We start from the raw sequence: 12,772 nt of genomic DNA on the forward strand, positions 1-12,772 counted from the left end.
AATAAATGTAACAATAAAATTCTGTGGTGGGCCTCTCATCAATTATGTTCAGGGGAAAGGAATAAAAAGTCAGAGTGCTTTTAACTTCTTTCAAATAGGAATATACATGTCCAATGCTTTTAGCACAGTTCATCTTTTGTAGGGAGCCAAAAGGGAGTCTCTCAACATGATAGGCTTGACTATCTCACTGGAACATCTTGAGGCTGTTTACAGAATCCCATCTTTTTATCCTGGCCAAGCAAACACCCTGTAGCCGCTAACGACCACCTTCTTACCCTGCCCTAAGCAAACATGCTGCAGCTGCTACGGCCAATGAAAAAGCTTCCTTAACAACTAATGAAAAAGCTTCCTTATTCTAAGCATATAAATACCCCTGTGTGAAAAATAAAAATCTGCAGCTTGATCAGAATCCTTGTCTTGCTGTCATTCTTCGTGTCTCTTGTCCCTTCATTCCTTCTCGCTTAGGTTCATTGCCCTCATTGAAGTCCTGTGGGTCGGGACAACTGGCGCCCAACGTGGGGCACGAGCCTCTGACTAAGGAAGGAACGCCGTCCTCCGGGAAAACTTGGCCAAGTACAGTCCGAGATCGCCTCGACAGACCCCGCCGAGAGACAGATCCAGGAGGTAGTGAAGACGAAGCAAGGTGAGTGACCCACCATGGGACAAGCAATATCGTTACATGATCTATTTCTGTCAGACCTCAAGGAGGCCCTCAAGACACGGGGAACGCAGATTAAGAAAAAGGATTTAGAATTATTTTTCTCATTCATAGAGGACGTGTGTCCTTGGTTCCCCTTTGAAGGAATCATAGATGCAAAAAGATGGCAAAGAGTAGGAGATTGTTTAACAGATTATTATGAAATCTTTGGTTCGGAAAAGGTTCCTGCGACCGCCTTTTCCTATTGGAATTTGATTAATGACATTTTAAAATGTTCTCTATTTGATAATGGAATTTTAAAACTTGTAAAAACGGGCGAGGAGGTTCTCCAACATGCCTCTCGCCCCCCCCCCCCCCCCCCCCCGCGGCTTGCCCATCGGTTGTATTAGATATGCCTGCTGGTCAATTTACTGAAAATCCTGTTCAAAAATCTAAAACCTCCCTAAAATATCTTGAAACTCCCTCTCAAAAGGTAGATGAACATTTTTATCCTGTACTCCAGGCTGCCCGTTCCCCTCAGGATAATTTAAATCCCGAGGAGAAGGCCACCCTGGAAGAGGAGGCGGCCCAATATCGTCAGTCTGATTGGCCCCCTTACTCAGTCACCCCCTACCTCAGACTAAATGCTCTATCCCAAATATTCCGCATCCTTCCTATGCGCCCCCTTCCTTTTGTAGCCTGGCCCTTCAAGGGCCCACTGCCCCTCCAGATCCAGATGTTTTTTCTCTCCCCGCTTTACCTAACCTGGCCCCTTTACGCGAGTCCCTTCAACATAGGCGTGAACACCTTCAACTTTTAAAAGAACTGCGGTCCCTTGATTATGAACTCTGCACACTGGCCTTGGCTGATATGTGTGCCCTTATTCTTGGAAGAGCCTCTGCTACCTTACAAGGTGTCCAAGTTTTTCCTGGTATTATTGATAATGATTATACAGGAGAAATAAAAATTTTGGCCATGGCCATTAATGGAATTGCAGTTATTCCAGTGGAACTAGGCTTGCACAATTGGTACTGCTCCCATTAAATTCAGGGGGTTCTTCCACTGCTCAGACCACACCGCGAGGAACTGCTTCTTTGGGGTCTTCTGATGTGTATTAGGTTCAGCCTATCACTCAAAAAAGACCCACCCTCACCCTATGAATTGAAGGAAAGGAGTTTCAGGAAATTTTGGATACTGGTGCAGATGCCACAGTTATTTCCCAAAAATATTGGCCACCAAGTTGGCCCCTTACCTTGTCCCTAACTGACCTTAAAGGTATAGGGCAGTCAAAAAACCCTTTGGTCAGCTCCAGGGTTCTTAATTGGACTGACAAAGAGGGCAACAGGGGAACTGTTACTCCTTTTGTTGTTCCTGACCTCCCTGTTAACCTATGGGGCCAGGGTATCTTGACCCAGATGGAAGTTATTCTTGCTAGTCCCAATTCTGTGGTTACACATCAAATGCTCCGTATGGATTTTGTCCCTGGTACGGGTCTTGGAAAATCAGGCCAAGGAATCATTGAGCCCATCCAAACTACCCAAAAAACAGATAAACATGGGCTTGGGTATTCGGATTTTTAGTATCGGCCCCAAGGTGGCTGCCAGAACGCTTGATAAAACAGATGATTGGCTTATCACAACCCAGGGGAAACCTTTCTCCTCCCCCCCCCCCCCCCCCGAGAATGATGCCTTTTCTCTTACAGATGCAGGTAGAACTCCAGATGTGGACCCTCCTGTTTGAATTTATTAAATAACAGATTAATCTTTTGGCTTCTAAGCCCATACAGGTTCATCACCATTGCCTTGACATGGCAGACCAAGGCATTGAGATCTAGGATTTACCCCAGGCTTTTAATTAGTGTTTTGCCATGAGCTTGTTCCAGTGGGAACCCCTCCCTTCCTTTTTCTTATTTAGAAAACCCTTCTCCTTATTCATAACTCCTGACCATTCAACGGGCAAGACCTATTGCGCACTTGCCATAAGGGATAGGTTCGCCCCTCCTCCTATAGGCCCCTCCGCTTGGGGGAGGATGCACCTATGGGAGGAAGAAAAAATGCTCAAATCAAGGGTTCAGGTAAGACTGCAGGGGGATGGATCCGCGAGACCCCAAAACCCAAGACCCCTGAGTGGCAAGCTCTGGTGCATGACGGTTGGCATGCATACCCACAAGCCGTCTCCTCAAAAAACATGCCAGGGCCTGTAAAATTCCCCTCCCCGAGTGAGGACGCTCACTTGGGAGCAGAGAAAAACCCTGGGCCCTTAGAGGAATAGAGCCTCTGTCACCCCCTTAAAAAGAGCACCCTACAATTGATGGTAAACTTTCTAAATAAGAAAGGGGGAGATGTCGGAAGCCAAAAGGGAGTCTTTCAACATGATAGGCTTGACTATCTCACTGGAACATCTTGAGGCTGTTAACAGAATCCGATCTTTTCATCCTGCCCCAAGCAAACACCCTGTAGCTGCTAAGGACCACCTTTTCACCCTGCCCTAAGCAAACATCCTGCAGCTGCTACGGCCAATGAAAAAGCTTTCTTAACGGCCAATGAACAAGCTTCCTTATTCTAAGCATATAAATACCCCTGTGTGAAAAATAAAAATTTGCAGCTTGATCAGAATCCTTGTCTTGCTGTCATTCTTCATGTCTCTTGTCCCTTCATTCCCTCTTGCTTAGGTTCATTGCCCTCGTTGAAGTCCTTCGGGTCGGGACAATCTTTGTCACTAAGGAGTACACATGTTGGGCTATGTCTTCCCTGTGTCTTATAACCAACAGCCATCTCACTCACCTCCACAGTTAGCTTGTCTCTATAATTCTTCATTCCATTTATGCGCGCAGCTCTCCACAGCTCCTTTAAGGCTTCCTGGGGTTTGTTGGTGCTAATCAGCCACCGAGCAGACTCTGCCAGACACCTGACCAAAGACGATGATGGAAGTGTAGTCAACTCTCACACGGTCACTTTCACTCCCCCTTCAACCTTCAGATTCCTTTCTCCTTCATTCTCATCCCTTCCATTTATTCAGGTGGACCAAGAACTAGCATCATGCGTCATGTGTCATCATACCTCGGGAAACAGGAAATGACCTCTGCACATGATACTCTGGGCTTCCGGGAATGCAGGCCTGGAGTCATGCTGACTCCATGCTGAGTTCTGTGAAAACTGACTACCCAGCTCACAGAGCTGGTGTATGAGGGACACTCATATTTCCCTGAAATATGGATACCCCAATTAATTATTATTAATTTTTACTAAATGTCTCATTCAGATGGGAGCCAGTTCTGATCCTCATGGCTGTGGTAACTTTTGGAACACCAGCAAGATAAACCGGCCTTAGTTTAATGAGGGCACAGAATTACAAAGATTTGTGGAGGACAAATGTCACAATGGATGAGTTTGCTAAAGGACACATGCTGTTTATCTGGATTTTGCTCACAGTATTAATGAAATCTACAGTCACTTCTGAGGATCACTCCTAACTCAATAGGCTTTCTGTCCTGAACTAACACCATAACCCTTCCCTCCCCCCGCCCCCCATTCCCCCATTGGCTTGAACTCTGGGCCTGGGTGCTGTCCCTCAGCTCTTCAGCTCAAGGGTAGTGCTCTACCACTTGAGCCACAGTGCTGCTTCTGGTTTTCTAGTGGTTTATTGGAGATAAAAGAGTTTCAGGACTTTCCTGTCCATGCTGGCTTTGAACTGTGATCCTCAGATCTCAGCCTCCTGAGTAGCTAGGATTACAGGCATGAGCCACTGGTGCCCGGCTATGTGTTTATTTATTTTTATTTATCATCAGTTATGGGGCCTGAACTCTGGGCCTGGGCGCTGTCCCTGAGCTTTTTAGCTCAAAGCTAGCGCTCTACCACTTGAGCCACAATGCCACTTCCCACCATAGCTCTTTTTTTTTTTTTTTTGGGTCCGGTCGTGGAGCCTGAACTCTGGGCCTGGGTGCTGTCCCTCAGCTCTTCAGCTCAAGGCTAGCGCTCTACCACTTGAGCCACAGCACCACTTCTGGCTTTTTTTCTTTTTGCTTATGTGGTGCCAAGGAATTGAACCCAGGGCTTCATGCTTGCAAGGCAAACGCTCTACCACTGAGCCACCTTCCCAGCCCCCAATCATAGCTCTTTTTAAACCTTCTGAAATCTCTTTAAGGAGAGGAAAGGAAGGGATCCAAAAACAAAGGATGTAAGTTATCCATTCTGCCTATGGTTTTCAACTGAGGAATCCATATTGCTCCATAATTGAACAGTACTAGAGGGACATTTGCTTCTCAATTCTGTCACCTAATATCACCTCCAAAGACAATAATCATTAAGGTTTCCATTATGTTTTCCTTCCCAAACCACATATACAAATGAAAACTACTGACAATGAAATACCATCCTCAAATGTTTTCCCCATGAAGGAAAATACATTTGCAAAAGTTCAATTACCATCTTAACACTTTTGGTCCATAGAATTGCTTATTTTTTAGTAATTAGAGTATATTATTATAACCATACTGCATTTTATATGTGCTTATACTAAATTAAATTTTATAATTTGAAAATAGTGAGATATATTTTATCTATTACAGAATCTTCCATTATTTAGTTTTTTGAATTTTATTAGCCACAATCCCAGCCCTTTACACAGGAATTTTATCTCTTGAATCATTTTTTTCAGCATAAAACTTTTTTTTTAATTTTTAAATTTTTTATTTTATATATATATTTATTGTGAAAATATTGTACAGAGGGGTTACAATTACATGGGCAAGATAATGAGTACATTTCTTATCAAGTATTGTAGCCTCCTCCTTTGTTTCCCCTTCCCATCCCTTCCCATCTTCCCCATGCCCCCCCACCCAGTCTTGAATCATTTTTAGGATAACTGTATCTCTTGCAATATGCAGATACAGTTTCACAAAGGTATTTGCTTATAATAGTAAAGTGAAGTATAATACTTTTTTTTGTCGGTCCTGGGGCTTGAAATCTGGGCCTGGGCACTGTCCCTCAGCTCTTCACTCAAGGCCAGCGCTCTACCGCTTGAGCCACAATGCCACTTCCAGTTTTCTAGTGGTTTTTATTGGAGATAAGAGTCTCACAGACTTTCCTGCCAGGGCCGGCTTTGAATTGTGATTCTCAGATCTCAGTCTCCTGAGTAGCTAGGATTACAGGCATGAGCCAACCAGCACCTGGCTTATAATACTTTTTGTTCCAATGTTCAAGTCACACATAGCTATGAATAAGGAGAGTAAAATATCAGAAGTTGATCAAGAATCCAATTGAATTTCTTGTATCTCTCATCCAGGATCTCAGATCTCTTAAAAAAGAAAGTTCAGGGCTGTGAAGGTGGCTCAGTGGTAGAGTGCTTGCCTTGCATGCATGAGGCCCTAGATTCGATTCCTCAGCACCACATACACAGAAAAAGCCAGAAGTGGCACTGTGGCTCAAGTGGCAGAGCATTAGCCTTGAGCTGAAGAGCTGAGGGACAGTGCCAGGCCCAGATTTCAGGCCCTACAACCAACAACAACAACAACAAAAAAAAAAAAAAAAGAAAGAAAGAAAAAAAAAGAAAAATGGAAAACAAAAGAAAGTTCATACCTTGTGAACAGAAGTAGGAAGAAGATGGGTATAGACAGTGCAAGCTGAAGGATGTGCCAGTTTCGAACAAAATAAGCCAGCCCTCCCAATAATATTTGTCCTAAGCTGGCAGAACAGGTTAAGAGGACCATCGCCATGGCTTGGAATTTGCGTCCTGTCCATTCTACAACTGAAAGACAAGTGAATTTTCATCCCAAACCATGGTAGGGTATTAAGTTCACCTTCAAGGCAAGGAAAATGCTCATGGTGGGAAGACATACTTACCGAGCATGGAGCTGTTCATCAAGATGCCCATGCTGGACACACCAGCCAGGAAGCGCAGGACACAGTAAAGGAGGAAGGTGGGAGCAAAGGCTGCGCATGTGTCAGCAATGGCCAAATTCAACACACAGCTGATGATAATTAGCCTCCTTCCAAACCTGAGGAAAAGATAAAGTTCAGATGGTGGGAACTGGAACAGCTGTTGCATAAGGAAACACAAAGAAAGTTGGTTTGTTTGTTTGTTTGTTTGTTTGTTTTTGGTCAGTGGGGGCTTGAACTCTGGGCCTGGGCGCTGTCCCTGAGCTCTTCAGCTCAAGGCGAGCACTCTACCACTTGAGCCACAGTGCCACTTCTGACGTTTCTTCTTTATGTGGTACTGAGGAATTGAACCCAGGGCCTCATGCATGCAAAGCAAGCACCCTACCACGGAGCCACCTTCCCAGCCACAAGGGAAGTTTTTGTTATTTTTTGGTCAGTCATGGGGCCTGAACTCTGGGCCTGGGCGCTGTCCCTCAGCTCCTCAGTTCGACTAGCATTCTACCACTTGAGCCACAGCGCCATTTCCGGCTTCTGCTTATGTGGTGCTGAGGAATCCAACCTGGGCCTCATGCATGCAAGGCAAGTACACTACCACTGAGCCACCTTACCAAGGGAAGTTTTTTTTAAAACCACAAATAATGAGAAATAACCACATCTGACTTTTTGATGGTTAATAGGAGATAAGCATGCCATGGACCTTCCTGCCTGGGCTAGCTATGACCCACAATTCTCCAAGCCATGGGAATGGCTCTTTCATTGTGTTCTGCTGGCTTAGGACAGAAAATCTTGGGAGACTTGGCTTATTTTATTCGAGATTGACACATCCTTCAGCTGGCACTGTTTATGCCCATCTTTTTTTTTTCCCCTGACACTTGGGCATGAACTCAGAGCCTGGGAGCTTTCCCCAAGCTTCTTTTGCTCAAGGGTAGTGCTCTACCATTCTGAGCCACAGCGCCACTTCTGGTTTTTTTCTGAGTAGTTTACAGGAGATAAGCATGTCGCGGACTTTCCTGCCTGTGCTAGCTTTGAACCATGATCCTCTGATCTCAGCTTCATGAGTAGCTAGGATTACAGGCATGAATCCCTTGCACCCAGCTATCTTTTCCTTATTTCTGTTCACAAGGCATAAGCTTTCTTCTTTCTTCAGGGACCCTATGATGAGAGACACAAGAAATTTATTTTGATTCTTGATCAACACTTGATATTGTGTTCTCCTCATTCATATCTATGTGTGACTTAAGAAACAGGACAAATAGTACTGTCAGGTAAAATAGAGGAGGCTGAAGTAAGTTCAAATTTAAATTGCAAAAAGAAGTGCCACTGTCCATGTTTGTAAACATGACCTGTGTATATGAAAGGTGCTTCTCCCATTGGTAAACAGTAGTTTAACTACTCATTCACACCATCGGAGGTAAGTTATAATACTGGAACTTCTAATACATTTAATACAGGTACTTAAATACATGGACTTAGCCTAGCATATTGTCTACACAATAAAGTATCAAAATCAGATGTGGAACTCTAGGACTGTACATTTCTTGACCAAAGCAATGGGAACACTGGGGAAACAACACATGGGATTTTTTCTCATGAGTGGCATCAGAATCATCCTCTGCTGAATTTGGAGTTCTTGGTCGTGAACAACATGCCACTTTCAAGAACAGGAAGGAAGGAAGTCCCAGTGCAGAGCAAAGAATGCTCAGAAAATCTGCAGAGGAAAACACTAAATAAGATGAGGAATGAAGAACTATAACAGGGAAAGTCTGTAGAAAAAAAGAAAGGAAAATGGAGTTCTGACTTTCATAGACTTATAGGAAGTCACAAAACAGTTTCAGTCAAAATGCAAATATGTATAGATTCGCATGTCGATGACATACCTATACTTATGGCTGCTCAAGAGGCTGAGATCTGAGAATCACAGTTCAAAGCCTATCCAGCCAGGACGGCCCATGAGCCTATCTCTACTGATCCATAAAAAGCCAGAAGTGGAGGTGTGACTCAAGAGTAGAGCACTAAACCTTGAGCAAAAATAATGCTCAGGGATAGCATTCAGGCCCTGAACTCAAATCCCAGTGCCGTCATAAAAAAGCAAGCAAGCAAGCAAGCAAGCTATACTTGAGAAACTACACATTAGTTTAGAACAGCATAGGGAAAACACTAGAAGAACCCCTTCTTGAGAGGAAGAGGCTGGAATGCTTCTATGTTAGGTGATAAAGAGATTCAACCAACAATTTATTATATTTATTATATTACATATAATATATACTATAATGTATGTAATTATATGATATATAATAATATAATATATATAATATTTACTTTTTTTCTCATTCAAGATTCTGTCTTTAAGCTGGGCGCCGCTGGCTCATGTCTGTAATCCTAGCTACACTGGAGGCTGAGATCTGAGGATGGGGGTTCAAAGCCAGCCTGGGCAGGAAAGTCCGTGAGACTCTTTGTTTTTTTGCCGGGCTTTTTCTGTTTATGTGGTGCTGAGGAATCGAACCCAGGGCCTCATGCTTGCAAGGCATGCACTCTACCGCTGAGCTACCTTCCCAGCCCCAAGTCCAAGAGACTCTTATCTCCAATAAACTACTAGAAAACCGGAAGTGGTGCTGTGGCTCAAGTGGTAGAGCGCTACCCTTGAGCTAAAGAGCTCAGGGACAGCGCCCAGGCCCAGAGTTCAAGCCCCACAACCAACAACAACAAAAAGTTCTGCCTTTAATTTCTAATATTTTGCTTATAATATATCTCAGTGTAGGATATAGACATTATCTACTTAGATTTTATTGAGCCTCTTTGGATTTATTTGTGGTTTCCCACTGATAGGGCGCATTTTCTTCAAATCTCTATCCATTTCTCTCTTCTTCTGAGACTATCATAACATATATGTAGGTCTGCCTCATGCTATCCCTGAGTCCTTTGTGTGCTAGCCACCTTTAACCTTCTTTCGTGGATTAGCCTTCTTTTCTTTTCCTTTTTTTTTTTTTGGTCAGTCCTGGGGCTTGAAATTAGGGCCTGTACAATGTCCCTGAGATCCTTTTTCTCAAGGCTAGTGCTCTACCACTTGAACCACACAATACCACTTTGGCTTTTTCTGAGTAGTTTACAGAAGATAAGTCTCATGGGCTTTCCTGCCCAGGCTGGCTTTGAACCATGATCCTCAGATCTCAGCCTCCTGAGTAGCGAGGATTACAGGACACCAGCACCTGACATTAACTGCTTGATCATTTCTACTGCTTTGTTTTTTCATGTCTATCCCTGGATTCTTATACTGGGTCTCAGCTTCCACTGAATCTCTCTAGTGACAATTTTAATCGATTCATTTCAAGTTTTTGTTTTTTGGTCTGTTGTGGGGCTTGAACTCTGGGCTTGGGCGCTGTCCCTCAGCTCTTCAACTCAAAGCAAGTGCTCTACCACTTCAGCCAAAGCTCCACTTTCGTTTTCTAGTAGTTTATCGGAGATAAGAGTCTCACAGACTTTCCTGCCTGGGCTGGCTTTGAACTGTGATCCTCAGATCTCAGCCTCCTGTGTAGCTAGGATTACAGGCGTGAGCCACTGGCACCCAGCTTCAAGTTTTGATCTCAGATTCTAGTATATGCCTCTCTACAATTCCTAGCTTAGTACTGATATTATTACTTTTCATACATTATTGTCATAATGTCTTTATGTCTTCATACATCTTTTAGCTTATCTTTTTGAATATGCTTAAAATACTTGTTTGGAAGTGTTTCTCTAAGAAATTGGATGTCTGTGCTTTTCAGAGACCTTGGGGCATAGTTTTCATTGAATGGACTGTTTTTCTTCTTTATATATTGTGATTTGGTTGTTTTTGAAAACATTTGGTTAATATGATACAGAGATTTGGGAATGTTGATCCTCTATCTTTCACATAGTTTTCTCTCTGTCTCTCTCTGTGTGTGTGTATGTGTGTGTGTGTGTGTGTGTGTGTGTGTGTGTTTCCTATTGTGCAAACATGTAGCATTCTATATTGCCCGTGACTTTACCAGCCTTATTCTGCAGACTACTTTTTGTCATTTGTAGGCACTAAAGCCTTTGTGTTTCTGATCATGTTCATCTAAACTTTTGACACGTGTTTCTTTGAATGCTCAAAGACCTTTTGTGGCAGGCTGATTTTTTTTTTAAATAAGAACTTCTGGCGGACAAATTTACTCTGAGGCTGGAGCTTCTCCAATGTGTGCATTGAAAATCTTTTTTTTTCCCCATGGACCTTGAACTCAGGGCCTGAGTGCTGTCCCTGAGACTCTTTGTGCTCAAGGCTAGTGTGCTATCACTTGTGCCACAGTTTGCATCTGGCTTTTTCTGCGTAGTTTATTGGAAATTAGTGTCTCATAGACTTTCCTCCCTGAGCTGGCTTTTCTCAGTCTGCTAAGTAGCTAGGATTACAGGTATGAGCCACTCGCACCTGTGTTGCATTTAGGATCATCATACCCTGTAGCAGAGAGCACTGTGCACCAGATACTCACCTGTCTGATAAACAGCCACACAGAACATTTCCCACCAACATCCCAGCTGTCAACAGGAATTTATTTATTGAATTCAGTGACTGAAATTCACACACCAGGCCCCACTGAAAGAGAAGGACATGAGCACAACAGAGGTTATACTCTCAGCATAATCTGAGCAAAACTCACTAAGTTGATCTACAAGTTGAATGACACCACTTTTCGCTTTCGACCTAACAAGACTTCTCTCCTTTAGGTTACCACCTAACTTTCTCCAGCAAACTTACTTTAAATCAATAGGTTTCTTAAGGAAATGATTGCTTTGAATCCATGTTGAATTCATTGGGGGACCTTGAAGCATTTTCTGAATTCTGATTATCACAGGAGATCCTCCAGATGACTCCTCTAAAAGAAAATTGGGAGCATTGTGGATTTGCTCAATCTCCAGGAAGTTGCTAATTTGTAACCAAGTTCCTATAACATGGACTGAGCCAAATATTTAAAATGAAACACAAGTTATTTGTTTAAACACTTGTGTTTACAAAAATAAAAGCACTATACTAGGAGGGCTCTATCTGCTGTTGAATTCATTAGACGCATCATATATGTGTCTACGTTTAATAAAGATGCAGTCAATACTGACACAAAGATGAATCACTTTAAAGTGTTATTTCTAAACACCCAAACCCTGAACTCCCAACTGAAAATTGAAGCTTCCTACCTTGATCACGATGGTGGAGACAAAGGAGCTGCGGTCATACACCCAGCCGTCTACACAGGGCTCTGTTTCTGCCTCACTCAGGTTCCAGAAGGTGCTGTTCAGGTGGAGGAGCTGCCATTGGGGATGGACAAAGCGCCGGCACTTCTCTGGCCTGAGGTTGGAGTCGAGTGGGATGGAGATTCTCAGGAGGTCCTCCTGGCTGAGGAGCCCAGTGCCATTGTCAGAGAGCGTGCCATTGTCGAGGATGCGCACCCAGCAGCGGTGCTCAGGCACGGCTGCCGTGAAGTTCTCCAATAGAACATGAATGAAGGCCAATAAACTACACATCATAAGGAAAGCCAACTGAAGGATCTGGAATCTTCCCAGGCTTCCAACTTGATCCAGAATTTCCTGAAAGGCCATTGGGGCTAAATAAATATCTCTAGTGGGAGGCAAAAGTATAAAATCTAGACTGCTTAAGGAAAATTAGTGCCATTTCACAGGATACATGACGGGAGGTTGGTCCTGAACCAACTTCCTTTCTCTTCTGTAGCCAGGTGGTAGAATGAGTATCCTCTCATGATTATTTTTCAAGTCACCGAAATGTTTCACTGGTTGGCTTTCTCTAATTTTATCTGTTAAAGATCAACTTTCTGGAAAATAATTGTGTCCTGAGCAATGTTTCACATTCACCTGTGGACATTGATCTCCTGGTTCCCTGTAACAAACAGGCCTACTATTGATATGTAGTCTTTCACAAATAAATAATTTATAAGACTCAAATGTGAAGTGCTTTAAATTTTTATTTTTTATTTTTTTGTTGGCTTGAACTCTGGGCCTGGGTGCTGCCCCTGAGCTCTTCAGCTCAAGGCTAGCAGTCTACCACTTGAGCTACTGCGCCACTTCCAGTTTTCTGAGTAGCTCATTAGAGATAAAAGTCTCATGGACTTTTGTGCCCAGGCTGGCTTTGAACCGTGATCTCAGCTTCCTGAGTAGCTAGGATTACAGACATGAGCCATCAGTGCCCAGTAATTTTTAAAATAATTTTTAATATTTCTTAAATGGTAGAAAATGTTTTGAAAGGACTGAATTTTAT

At 43.3% G+C, this 12,772-nt stretch overlaps 1 protein-coding gene across 5 annotated transcripts in view; it reads right to left on the reverse strand.

Annotated features, from left to right (window-relative positions):
* LOC138814855 (organic anion transporter 7-like) overlaps window positions 1-12,772 on the reverse strand; it is a 30,444-nt gene that overhangs the window by 15,421 nt on the left and 2,251 nt on the right. For 3 of the 5 annotated variants that reach the window (XM_070003945.1, XM_070003944.1, XM_070003941.1), the window contains exons 2-6: window positions 11,698-12,087; window positions 10,998-11,101; window positions 6,478-6,632; window positions 6,214-6,382; window positions 3,421-3,544 (exon numbers count right to left, since the gene is read on the reverse strand). In XM_070003945.1, coding sequence (XP_069860046.1) covers window positions 3,421-3,544; window positions 6,214-6,382; window positions 6,478-6,632; window positions 10,998-11,101; window positions 11,698-12,087 — 942 coding nt within the window. Of the gene's footprint in view, window positions 1-3,420; window positions 3,545-6,213; window positions 6,383-6,477; window positions 6,633-10,997; window positions 11,102-11,697; window positions 12,395-12,772 lie in introns of all 5 variants that reach the window. The other 2 variants (XM_070003942.1, XM_070003943.1) reach the window with 2 other exon arrangements.

The sequence above is a fragment of the Dipodomys merriami genome, unplaced genomic scaffold (genome assembly GCF_024711535.1).
Source record: "Dipodomys merriami isolate MVZ:Mamm:240054 unplaced genomic scaffold, mDipMer1.0.p SCAF_617, whole genome shotgun sequence".
NCBI classification, from domain to species: domain Eukaryota; kingdom Metazoa; phylum Chordata; class Mammalia; order Rodentia; family Heteromyidae; genus Dipodomys; species Dipodomys merriami.